This window comes from Dermacentor albipictus, chromosome 10 (genome assembly GCF_038994185.2).
Source record: "Dermacentor albipictus isolate Rhodes 1998 colony chromosome 10, USDA_Dalb.pri_finalv2, whole genome shotgun sequence".
In the NCBI taxonomy this organism is placed as follows: domain Eukaryota; kingdom Metazoa; phylum Arthropoda; class Arachnida; order Ixodida; family Ixodidae; genus Dermacentor; species Dermacentor albipictus.
This window is the reverse complement of record NC_091830.1, coordinates 1254034-1267167: the sequence shown is the minus strand read 5'-3', so window position 1 is coordinate 1267167 and position 13134 is coordinate 1254034. Positions and strand designations below refer to the sequence as shown.

General features: G+C 50.5%; 1 protein-coding gene across 2 annotated transcripts in view; it reads left to right on the top strand.

The window, feature by feature from the left end:
- The window catches only part of LOC135911970 (aldehyde dehydrogenase 1A1-like), a 360058-nt gene that overhangs the window by 253423 nt on the left and 93501 nt on the right, over positions 1-13134 (top strand). For both annotated transcript variants that reach the window (XM_065444352.2, XM_070527411.1), the window contains exon 14: positions 5835-6077. In XM_065444352.2, the coding sequence (XP_065300424.2) occupies positions 5835-6077 (243 nt within the window). The remainder of the gene's footprint in view (positions 1-5834; positions 6078-13134) is intronic.

Genomic DNA, 13134 nt, shown 5'->3' with positions numbered 1-13134 from the left:
GTCGTACGGCGGTCTTTCAATTCTCAGGCTCGAGTAAGTGTCGTTACAGCTAGCACGTGTTTTTATTGTCTAGCTGTCCGTTTAATCCACCGCACAGTTGGCCCCATCGCTGGTGGACTAGGGCGGTGCTGTGTTACTCTATCGCCTGGCAGAGGGCCCGCATGTGGTGACGCAGTTTCTTATTGTGGCGTCGTCTCTGCCATCAGTGCAGCAGGCTTGCGTGTGCGTCCCGCTTGTGGAAGAGACGCGAGTCTGTGGCAGGTGTTTCGTCTGCAGCCCTGCGTTCGCGCGTTGTGCGTTGAAAGTGGTCATTGGGGCAGGCCGTTCATTCTTTAAAGTTCGTTATGCAAGCGTGGGTGTTGCATTCGCGGACTTCTTTGAATTTGCGCCCGTCTTTTATTGGAGCGAATGCGTTGTGTAATGTCTTGCTTGCGGGCGCCTGTACCGTAACGGTAACGTAGTGGTCACTGTTCTCTAGTTGACAGGCGTTCGTCCATCTGGCCTTCTTGAAACATGCAAGGTCGGGTGACGTGTCTCAACACACGCTGTTTCCGATGCGGGTCGCCGGCTGCTGTGTGTCATCTAGTAATGTTAGACGGAGGTCCTGGCTGAGCTGCCATTGTTTCCTGCCTCTTTTGTTCGCTTGCAGGTAGCCCCAGTCCGAGAACGTGCGTGTGTTCTCGCGGAAGAATCTCCACAAGCGTGTGTGGAATGTCAGATGTTTCTAGGTCATATTACATTGCCGTGAGGCTCTTGTGGACGAGCGTGCCCGTACATGGGGCTTCTTGATTTTGCTGGCCTGTGAAATATTGGAAAGCGATGTAGCCGGGGAGTGAGATTGCAACTGTTGTTTCTTGCAGTGTGGTGACGTCAGGAGGCGTTTCGTTATTTCGCGGCTGTTGTTTCTTGTACGAGTAGCTACAGGTGGTTTTCTTCTTGCGGAAGGCGCTGCTGTTCCACTGCCATACAATGAAATAGGTGCTGGCCATGATGGATCTGTGGGAACGTTACTTGGGGGTGTGGTAGGTCAGCTGTGCGGGGCTGGCCAAGGAGAGGACACTAGCTTGTGTATGCCTGTTGTGCTGGCCATACTCTGTGGCATTACAGTAAAACTGGTGTTTGTGGCAGTTTTGAGTGCTTCTAAGCCGGTTGTGTATGGAGGTCTCCATGGCCACAAGGCCAGCTCTGGTGTTGCTAACGGTGGTTTCCATGGTTGCGAGTCGTTTCTACATGTTCGTTAGACGTGAGTCTACGCCTGTTAAGGCGTCTGTTACAGCGGCGCGGACGGTTTCTTCGACCATGGCATGGACTGTCATACGAACGGCTTCGGCCTCGGCTGCATTGACTGTCGGAATGGTGGCCGCCGTGGTGTCCTCTGCGGATCGCAATGTTTCCACTGTAGTTGTTTTACGTTTGCCTGCCGCGGCGGGTTGGAGCTGTTGAGCTGGTTTATACAGGTATTGATTGGCCTTCGACAGTGTGTTTTCTAGGTAGCGGCTCTGCGTAAGCAATGATTTGACCTGAGCTTGTTGCGTCGCCATTTGGGACTTCAGTACCAAGATTGTTTGCATAAGTTCCTTTACGAGTGCGTCTTTCGCCGAGTCCCACGACTGGAGCAATCGGGGGAGGGAGATGATCGGGGTGAGTATAGTGGGCCCTGCTCCCATGCCACTCTAGAGGGGCTCGGCGACTTTTTCGACGGGTCGTGGTACGGGGTTCGACTTGGTTATCGGGTTCTAGATCTGGGCCTCACCATAGGGGTTGTTTGATCCTTACGGGATCGTGACCTGGACCGGCTGTCTCGTCTTGCCGTTTGGGATGTCCCGGGACGGGGGTAGTTGTGCTCATCCGAGTGAGGCAGGCAAGCGTTTTCCAGGATCGATGACTTCAATGGTGACTGGGATTGTTGCGTATTAACGCGATAGCGTTAAGGAGCTCGTGTCGCAGAAAAGCCGGTGTCGTCGGCGTCGGTGTCGGCGTCGGGTGTCGGCGTCGGTGTCAGCGTCGGCGTTTTGCGGCGTTGACCGTGAGCGATAAATCACGGCAGGCACTCCATAAATAAAAAGCAACTTCCAAGATGGGCTGGGTGGGAATCGAACCAGGGTCTCTGGAGTGTGAGACGGAGACGCTACCACTCAGCCACGACTTCGATGCTTCCAAAAGGTACAAACGCGCCTCTAGTGAATGCGGTGTTGCCTTCGAAACGAGCCGTGGAAAGTTATACTGTGGTGTATATCGGTAATTATGAACATGTAACTTACAGAAGTCGCAATTACACGAGTAGCGAAGTGCGTTTCGCTGCATTTCTTCTGCGCTTTCCGCACACGGAGAGCCATCTTGCGGCAAACACAGAAGACCCCCTCCTCTCCATGTACGGCGCTGCCCCGACAGATGGCGCGCCACGCGCGCATTGGAGCTGTCGCGGCTCGGACTCTCTCCCCTGACAACGCTTCGCCTTGCTCCCTCTGTAGAATCAAGCGTCCTTCCTTTCTTTAGATCACTATCTCTCTATCTCTCTGCCCGTGCCGATCACGGCGTTTGGCTGGCGTGCATCATTTCCCCCTCCGTGATACCGAGTTCTTTGGTTCGCTCCGCTTGCTCGGGCGCACGTTTCGTTGCTGCGCCGAACGCCGCGTTGCTCGACCATATGGCTCGACGCTCACCGCGTCTGATGCGGGGCGCCTCGTAAGTGATGGCTGCCCTGTAGCCCATTGTCTTACACCCATTGGCGGGTCGACGGGAACGCTATCGCGTTCCACTCTTGAAGGCGAAGCTTAAGCGTCCTCCAATTTTTTCTCGCTTGTGGTGGGTTTGTGGGTACCAGCTTTTTGGCGAAGCGGTACTTGCATCTCGAGCTGTTCTTCATGTGTCCTACTTGGCCGACGATGCAACGCGCTTGGCATGTTGGTGGCGTTCCTTGTGATATTGCACCCGCCGTGGTTGTTCAGTGGCTGTGGTGTTGGGCTGCTGAAAACGAAGTCGTGGTATCAAATCCCAGTTACGGCGGCCGCATTTTTACGGAAGCGAAATTCGAAAACACCCGTGTACTTAGCTTTAGGTGCACGTTAAAAAATTCCAGGTGATCGAAATTTCCGGAGTCCTCCACTACGGCGTGCCTCATATCAGAAAGTGGTTTTGGCACATAAAAAGCCATAATTTTTGTGGTATTGTGGCCTTCTTCGCAGTGCGGGCAGCAATGGCGTCTGGGCTGAGACCACACGTAACAGCGGCGCCCTATCTTCCGGCAGTTAAATCATGCATCTGCCTTGGGATTGAAGGGGTATACTCGGATCAGGCCGCCGCGGTGTAGGAGCCATCATGGTAGATGGTAAGATCTTGATGAGGGCTAGTTGGTTCATACTTAGAACTGAGGTGAAACTGCGCGAAAAAGACGAGGACACAAGGATAGAAATACCACAGACAAGCGCTGACTGCCAACTGGAAGTTTATTTGAAAATCACCGAACATTTATACCTTCATCAGCATGGGCATGCGCACATCATTCGCAAAAACATCTGCAAATCATTATTTTAATCTTTCTTCCAAAAATGTTATTTCTTTTCCCGACAAGGCAAGAGAGGGAGTGCTTACACATTTATCGCCTTCTTTTCTTATGACGGCTGCGTGCGCCTTGCCGTCGCTGCGCAACAGCAGGCCCAGTATCCGGATCTGCTGCGTTGGTTTCATCTCTGTGCCGTCGATGGTGATGATTATGTTCGGCGGCGGCTCTTTCTTTGGTCTTCCGGGCAGTACCATGAGCAGCTCCGATTTCTGTGGAGCGCAGCTCAGGCCGCAGGTCGTGGCGTACTCGTGGACGGTCGTTGCCGCTCTCTGCAGGGCTTCCTCCGCCCAGGCATCGGACCCCGCACGGTTCGTCCACACCGTTATATCGTCGGCATAGAACGCGTGGTCCACGCCCTCGATCTGACTGAGTAGTTCGGGCAGGGGCAGGAGTGCTAGGTTGAAAAGCAGATGCGACAGGACAGACCCCTGTGGGGTACCCCTGTCTCCGAGCTCCACAGGCTCTGACCGTTCATTTCCTATCCGGATAGTTGCTTTTCTATTGGTTAGGAAATCTTTAATATAGCCGCGGGGTATACTGGCTTTGGACCTCAAAGGGGCCTTCGACAACGTGTCCCACGCCATCGTGCTAGAGAACCTGCGCAAGACGGGGTGTGGCCGCAAGACCTACGGCAACGCGAGGCGGCGCACAGCTGGGCTGAGTTTTCTTGTAACGCTCCACGGCGGAACTAAAAGCTTAAACAGCTCCGCTGTTAATATCAGGCGTGCACTACGTCACGCACTACGTTATACATACACAGAGCCACCGCCGAAGGGCTTTTACGACACCGCTCTAAAGACGCGGGTGTCTGCGACGCAGCTGCGACGGAGCGCCATTTATACGCAGGTGGCCGTTAAACCGAGCCTCGGCGCCAGCGACGATATGCGTTGACCGGAGTGCAGTCCAAAGGAGCGCACGAAAAAAAAAACACGTTTTTTTGGTACTTTGTGATAGAGCCTACTTCCTAGTTAATTAGCTAAATGAAACTTAAAAGGTCTAGACCTTTATTCTAGTGGACAAACATGAGGCTGTCCGTTTCCCCCCCGTAGAAACCCATGCATTGACAGCAGACAGGAATGCCACTATATTTACAACTTCACTGTGAACTACGTAACTGCGAAAAGTAAATGAAACAGCGTAATGTTAGAGTCGTCTTAGCTGCTAATTTTCATATAATTTGTTTTTGAATAGTTTCGATAGAACAAGAGTTACAGCCGTTTTATGTAATCATACTTCCTCCGTAGCTGCCCATGTATTGACATCAGACAGGAATTCTATAACGTTTACAACTTCACTGTGAACTATCACAAGTAAATGAAACTCGGCGTGATAGAGTCGTTTTAGCGGCCAATTTCAGTATGATTTTTGCCAAGATACCTACATTAGTTTGATAGCTACACAGCATTCGCGAGAAAGTTGGCTTTGCCGCTAGGCGTTTTCCGTTCGTCGTCCCGACTTTTCCGGAGAGTAAACATAGACAGCTTCGATGTAAAAAATGACATTTTCGGCAAATATCATTCGTTGGAAAGTATTTGCGGTGTGACAGCGGTATTAGTGTTGAATTGTTCGATGCGCGAAGAATGTGGCAGGCAGCTATTGCGGTCCACGAAACGCAACATCCGTAGCCAATTTTCTTGTTTCTTTTGTGAGAAATGTTCACCCTATTGGGAACTTTCTTCCTCTTACATGTGAATATAGGAGCATTTCGTCTTCACACATGTGCGGCACGGTGGCATTGCATTGAGTTCAAACGCAAATATTTAGAGATCCCATGACTGCAATGGCAGCACCACGTTCGCGCAGTTTTTAAGGCGAAAGCTTTATATCTCTGTTTCACGGTCACGCTGGGAGGTACAGAAAATATCATGTAACCCAAGGAAGGCCAGAAGGAAACCAGAGCATGTCCAGCTGTGTATAAGAGATGATTAATGATTAGCAAATTTAATTGATCATTGATCAGTGATTGGATTTCGATGGATTAAGGTGGATTAAGGTCGAGTAAGGTGGGTTAATGTGTAATAAGAAGGACTAAAGCGGATCAGCAGGGTGGATTAATGTTGAATAAGTGGAATTAAAGCGTGCTAACGTGGCTTAGCATGGGTTAACGTGGGTGAAGGTGAGTTAAGGTGAATTACAGCAGGCTTTACAAGGCTTCCCCTTGTAATTTCTTGGGCGATAGCTAAGGGCACCTGGGTTTTTTTTTTTTTTTTACTGCTCTCCACCTCATTTGGCTTTTGTCCACAATAGCCAATGTAGCCTTTCTTTGCGGCAGTGGAACGTGCCCCTCTTAATGCTGTCGTGGAAGCTGGGCCCTGCATTAGCCATGGGCAACACCGTGGTAGTGAAGCCTGCGGAGCAGACTCCGCTCACAGCGCTGCTGGTGGCCAGCTACGTGGCCGAGGCCGGCTTTCCACCGGGCGTAGTCAACGTGGTTCCAGGCTACGGAGAGACAGCGGGCGCCGCCATTTCCAGTCACCCGGATATCGACAAGGTGGCCTTCACCGGATCCACGGAGGTATGCTGGGTGACTTTTTATGGCGATAGCAATTTCACGGACACGCGCGAAGCGTTCGCGCTGTCGTGCTGTCCTGGTATTGTCCTCTAGAGAAGCGCAGTGCGTTTGACTGCAATAATGATGAATCCAAGTGGGTGCACCGTCACGTTCTGCTTTATCGACTCTGCGAAAGCTAAGCCAGCGTTGGCTGCTGTTGTTGGTACGACCGTTGCGGGCCCATACACTAGTGCTTCTGCCAAGGAGCTGTACGCATATCACGTCATGTTGCATACACGGGTCTTAAAAGGAAGCTTTAAAGCCTTTTTTTGCATGATGTGATTTTCATCGCACCAGAAGTCTGATTTCGGTTGCATGCGCTGGAAATCATGGTTGCAGGTGTTGATCAGCAGGTACAAACCGGTTGGTCGCACGTTGCACTAATGGCAGCGGTCGCTGCGATTTTTCGTCGAAATTGCGCCGAGACCAGCGACAACTATTTCGCAGTTTGCTTTCGGAAATGGCGTTTGTCGCTCAACACAACATTTATAGGTGCCTTTTTTTATCTATAAACGTTGATTCAAGTAGCCTTGAGCACTGCAACTAATTGACTGAAGCCGTAGATTGCGCCAGCGGTACGTACTATCAATACCGACACGCGTACTAGGCGGATGAAAACTCGTGGGTCAGGTTTGGTTCTGTGATTTTTATGCGTTTGTTGATCATCATCATCATCAGCCTGGTTACGCCCACTGCAGGGCAAAGGCCTCTCCCATACTTCTCCAACAACCCCGGTCATGTACTAATTGTGGCCATGCCGTCCCTGCAAACTTCATCTCATCCGCCCACCTAACTTTCTGCCGCCCCCTGCTACGCTTCCCTTCCCTTGGGATCCAGTCCGTAACCCTTAATGACCATCGGTTATCCTCCCTCCTCATTACATGTCCTGCCCATGCCCATTTCTTTTTCTTGATTTCAACTAAGATGTCATTAACTCGCGTTTGTTCCCTCACCAAATCTGCTCTTTTCTTATCCCTTAACGTTACACCTATCATTCTTCTTTCCATAGCTCGTTGCGTCGTCCTCAATTTGAGTAGAACCCTTTTCGTAAGCCTCCAGGTTTCTGCCCCGTAGGTGAGTACTGGTAAGACACAGCTATTATACACTTTCCTCTTGAGGGATAATGGCAACCTGCTGTTCATGATCTGAGAATGCCTGCCAAACGCACCCCAGCCCATTCTTATTCTTCTGATTATTTCTGGCTCATGATCCGGATCTGCCGTCACTACCTGCCCTAAGTAGATGTATTCCCTTACTACTTCCAGTGCCTCGCTGCCTATTGTAAATTGCTGTTCTCTTCCGAGACTGTTAAACATTACTTTAGTTTTCTGCAGATTAATTTTTAAACCCACTCTTCTGCTTTGCCTCTCCAGGTAAGTGAGCATGCATTGCAATTGGTCCCCTGAGTTACTAAGCAAGGCAATATCATCAGCGAATCGCAAGTTACTAAGGTATTCTCCATTAACTTTTATCCCCAATTCTTCCCAATCCAGGTCTCTGAATACCTCCTGTAAACACGCTTTGAATAGCATTGGAGAGATCGTATCTCCCTGTCTGACGCCTTTCTTTATTGGGATTTTGTTGCTTTCTTTATGGAGGACTATGGTGGCTGTGGAGCCGCTATAGATATCTTTCAGTATTTTTACATACGGCTCGTCTACACCCTGATTCCGTAATGCCTCCATGACTGCTGAGGTTTCGACAGAATCAAACGCTTTCTCGTAATCAATGAAAGCTATATATAAGGGTTGGTTATATTCCGCACATTTCTCTATCACCTGATTGATAGTGTGAATATGATCTATTGTTGAGTAGCCTTTACGGAATCCTGCCTGGTCCTTTGCTTGACCGAAGTCTAAGGTGTTCCTGATTCTATTTGCGATTACCTTAGTGAATAGTTTGTAGGCAACGGACTTAAGTAAGCTGATCGGTCTATAATTTTTCAAGTCTTTGGCGTCCCCTTTCTTATGGATTAGGATAATGTTAGCGTTCTTCCAAGATTCCGGTACGCTCGAGGTCATGAGGCATTGCGTATACAGGGTGGCCAGTTTCTCTAGAACAATCTGCCCACCATCCTTCAACAAATCTGCTGTTACCTGATCCTCCCCAGCTGCCTTCCCCCTTTGCATATCTCCTAAGGCTTTCTTTACTTCTTCCGGCGTTACCTTTGGGATTTCGAATTCCTCTAGACTATTTTCTCTTCCATTATCGTCGTGGGTGCCACTGGTACTGTATAAATCTCTATAGAACTCCTCAGCCACTTGAACTATCTCATCCATATTAGTTATGATATTGCCGGCTTTGTCTCTTAACGCATACATCTGATTCTTGCCAATTCCTAGTTTCTTCTTCACTGTTTTTAGGCTTCCTCCGTTCCTGAGAGCATGTTCAATTCTATCCATATTATACTTCCTGATGTCAGCTGTCTTACGCTTGTTGATTAACTTCGAAAGTTCTGCCAGTTCTATTCTAGCTGTAGGGTTAGAGGCTTTCATACATTGGCGTTTCTTGATCAGATCTTTCGTCTCCTGTGATAGTTTACTGGTATCCTGCTTAATGGAGTTGCCACCGACTTCCATTGCACACTCCTTAATGATGCCCACAAGATTGTCGTTCATTGCTTCAACACTAACTTCCTCTTCCTGAGTTAAAGCCGAGTACCTGTTCTGTAGCTTGATCTGGAATTCCTCTATTTTCCCTCTTACCACTAACTCATTGATCGGCTTCTTATGTACCAGTTTCTTCCGTTCCCTTCTCAGGTCTAGGCTAATTCGAGTTCTTACCATCCTGTGGTCACTGCAGCGCACCTTGCCGAGCACGTCCACATCTTGTATGATGCCAGGGTTAGCGCAGAGTATGAAGTCTATTTCATTTGTAGTCTCGCCGTTCGGGCTTCTCCACGTCCACTTTCGGCTATCCCGCTTGCGGAAGAAGGTATTCATTATCCTCATATTATTCTGTTCCGCAAACTCTACTAATAACTCTCCCCTGTTATTCCTAGTGCCTATGACATATTCCCCCACTGCTTTGTCTCCAGCCTGCTTCTTGCCTACCTTCGCATTAAAGTCGCCCATTAGTATAGTGTATTTGGTTTTCACTCTACCCATCGCCGATTCCACGTCTTCATAGAAGCTTTCGACTTCCTGGTTATCATGACTGGATGTAGGGGCGTAGACCTGTACAATCTTCATTTTGTACCTCTTATTAAGTTTCACAACAAGACCTGCCACCCTCTCGTTAATGCTATAGAATTCCTGTATGTTACCAGCTATATTCTTATTAATCAGGAATCCGACTCCTAGTTCCCTTCTCTCCGCTAAGCCCCGGTAGCACAGGACGTGCCCGCTTTTTAGCACTGTATATTCTTCTTTTGGCCTCCTACCTTCACTGAGCCCTATTATATCCCATTTACTGCCCTCTAATTCCTCCAATAGCACTGCTAGACTCGCTTCACTAGATAACGTTCTAGCGTTAAACGTTGCCAGGTTCATATTCCAATGGCGGCCTGTCCGGAGCCAGTGATTTGTTGTCACCGTGAGTCACCGTGACTTGTCACCGTCACCGAACAAGTCACGAACAAGTCACCGTGACTTGTTGCGCTGTGTTACCTGCACCGTGCTCTGCCGGATGTTGCGCGAGCGCGCGCGCTCCGCGCGCGAAACCACGCGCAGCGCGGCGTGGTTTCGCGAAAGGTGTAAACAAGAGAGGAGGGTGGCCCAAAAGGCGGAACATCGCCATGAGCAACGCCAACCTCCGGCTTCACTTTTGCTTCACAAAGAGTGACATCAGGACCTCTCCTTAGTTTCCTTCCTCCGTGTTTACGCCCAAGCCCAGTGCTCGACCGCTGCGCCACCATGCGCCGCTCGCGTGTACCACGTTTCTAGGTACTTTTTCCCCGAAGCGTCACGGCGAGCGCTCCCTAGATCCCTGTAGGTACTTGACGCGGGAGTGGGGAGGTGTTTTGCCAGGGCGCACAGCCTGCTCACCCAGCTGTCACTAAGAGAAAATAGGTTTTTCAAAACAAGCCGCCTAGGCTGTTTCGAAATAAGAGTTGCGTGCGGAAGCTGACGCAACACTGGACGAAATTTTTCTGTTTGGATAAGGGGATAGAGGGATGTGAAAAGAAGTTGGTCGTGGTGTGCGACGCGCTTCGATCTACAAAAGCTGGGATAATCGTGGGGCATGGAGGGTTTAATTCTCGCACCACCAGCCACGTTATCGCTGCGCTCAACCTTCCTTTCCTTATTGACATCACTATCTCTCTTCCAGAAGAAACAATAGCAATGCGCTGGCGCCATACACGACGCATACTAAACGTCCAGGTGCAAAAAAAAAATCTCGCAGAAACTCCTCTGGGAGTTAGACTATGCGTAAGCGTTGTGCCACTAGCTCATCTCCGCGCAGCCCGGTGTCATCACCAATGTTATGTAATTTGATTAGGCCATTACCAACGACAGCTCAGTGGCGACACGAACTGGTGCCGACATCGGCGCAAGGAGCATTGATGACGCAAGCAAAGTACTCCAGGTGGAGGCCCTTGGTGCGCTGATGACCGTTCCGATCATTTTATAAGCCCTTATCGCTCTTCAGCGCCTTATTCATCCGCGTGAAGCCATTGGAGACCTTTAGTGTGTCCGGTATTCCGGGAAATGGGGGTGGTTAGGGCGGATTGCCGGATGGGCGGGAGCAACGTGAGCGGCCGGCGCGGTGCAGGCGCCTTGGTGGCGTAGAGCTCAACCAAACACAGAGCTAAAATTGCAGTAAGCTACTATATTCTGCTTCGCTGCTCGTGCAAATTTTTGGCAGTGGCATAACTGTCCACACAATTACGCCGCTGTCCAAAATTTACACCAGTAGCTAACAGAATATAGCGATTGGCTCCGTGTTTGTGTGGTTGAGCTTTGCGCCAACAGCTGGCGCCACCAATCTGGCCGTTGACGTTTACGACCCCGTTCACGCGGCAAACCGCCCGCGCTTGCCGGAATACTGGACGCCCTAAAATTCTCTATTACATGAGCCAAGAACGTACTCAGGCGGCGGCTTCTTATGTCAGTGCCGCGTGAGACGCCGCTTGAAAGCGATCTGCGATGCCCACAAAACAGTGCCAACAGCTCATGGCTTCGCGCGCTGTGTTCTTGCCGCTTACATAATATGGAAGAGACGCGGATCCGCTTAACTTCAAAGCGATCTGCGAAAGTTGCAGAATGAGGCGTTAACTGAGAGCAACGCCAGCCCTGTGTTTTCGCCGCTTCGTTGCCGTTGAAGCGGAAGGCAGCGCAAAGGCAAATTCGTTCGCTACTGCGGGCGCTATCTCGAAAGCGGTCGTGTTATTGCTTAATTCTGAATTGCTTAAGCATTCAGAATTAAAATTTACCTACACCGCCTAAACTCTGCGAATGCGTGCTGGCCCAAACACACCGCGCGCCCTGGCACAGCCAGGGACGCAAACCCAAATACATCTAGGGCGCGTGCCATGGCACTTCGGCGAAAAAGTACCTAGAAATGTAGTACGTGCGAGCGGCGCATGGCGGTGCAGCGATCGAGCGCTGGGCTTGGGAGGAAATAGAAACACGCGGTAGGGCGTCTCCTTAGTTTCCTTCCTCCGTGCAACCGTTAAAGAAACGCACGTGCTCGCCGCGACGCACTGTGAAAAACATATAAAGCTTAAAAAGCTTCTTTCGTCATTTCTTCGCTTGATGCCGCTAGCTTCCTTACAAAAACTCCACTTGAAGCGGCGCGAAAACGGAAACATACGAACTATAATACGGCTGCGTATGTGTGTGTGTCGTCTGGTTGTGTGGCTGGAATATGCCGCGTTTCGTCGCCAAGGCGGCGTGCAACGCACTGTTTTCGACCATTTATGATAACTCAAAGGGAAGCTCATTACTTTTCCAAGCGAGATCAGGATGCCTTAGAACACGCACCTATAAAGCGAGATATAAGAAGGAAGAAGAAGCATGTGCTTGCTGTGGTAAAGCTAGGGAAACTACGGAGCATGTTTTATTAGAATGTGAAGACGTCTACCCAGCGGTCGATTTAGACACCACTGGCCTCGTTGAAGGCCTTGGGTTCAGAGGGAGCAGTGGTAAAGCAAACATGTCCGCAATAGACATTAGTAAGAGGCGACTGGAGGATTGGTGGAAGAAAAGTAGGGAAACGACAAAAGACGGAGACGTACAAAAGCACAGTTCACAATAGGGGACCGGAAAATTTGGGCGTGGTAGTTCATAGTGTTGTTTGTCTTTTTTCATTGTTTAACCTAGGTAGAATATTAGGCAGTATTAGTAGCAAGAGCTTGGTTGCGCAACCCACCGCCCCGTTCCAAAGGGGACGCTCATAACATCTATCCATCCATCCATCGACGCGCCGCCTATCCAGCGCTGGTTTCCCATACGCTGTGTGCGCACTGAGAGCGCGCGCCGGTGAGCCGACGATGGCAGCTCAATGTCGCGTGCACAAGGGAGGAAGCGCGCCGTATACCGTCGCGCACATTGCACCATGGCACCGGGGGAGGGGTTGGAGCGGGGGCGTTGTACTTCGGTCGCGCACGGCTGCGCGCGCTTGATCTTGGAAGCGATCTGGTTTGGGGGCACAGTCTAGGTGGGCCCACGGCTCTTAGCTTGGCGTGCTCTGTGTTCTAACCGGCCAGTTTGCGTTGATAGACAGCACGAACGTCAATTCGCTTGCTGCTGCTGCCGCGATTACTCATGCCAGCGTTTTCACAGCGGCTGTCCGCGGTCATCGAGGTCAGGCACTTGCTGTTTGCCTGTGCGCGCTGACACCATGCTAGGCAATTTAAATAGTAAGTAAATGTTTACAGCGGGACGTTCTGCCGCGGCGGCTGCTTCGTGTGGTGCGCCAGCACAAGCCCTGTCTTTACTGTGATGCAGACAGCCCGGGCGTCAAAACGCACCGAGGCCCGATAGCGTCGTGTGCGCTACAGCACCTATAACGCTTGCGCGTCACCGCATTCACGAAGTGAAACGTCACTGTAACTTTTCTCCTTCGCCTTGACTTCGCG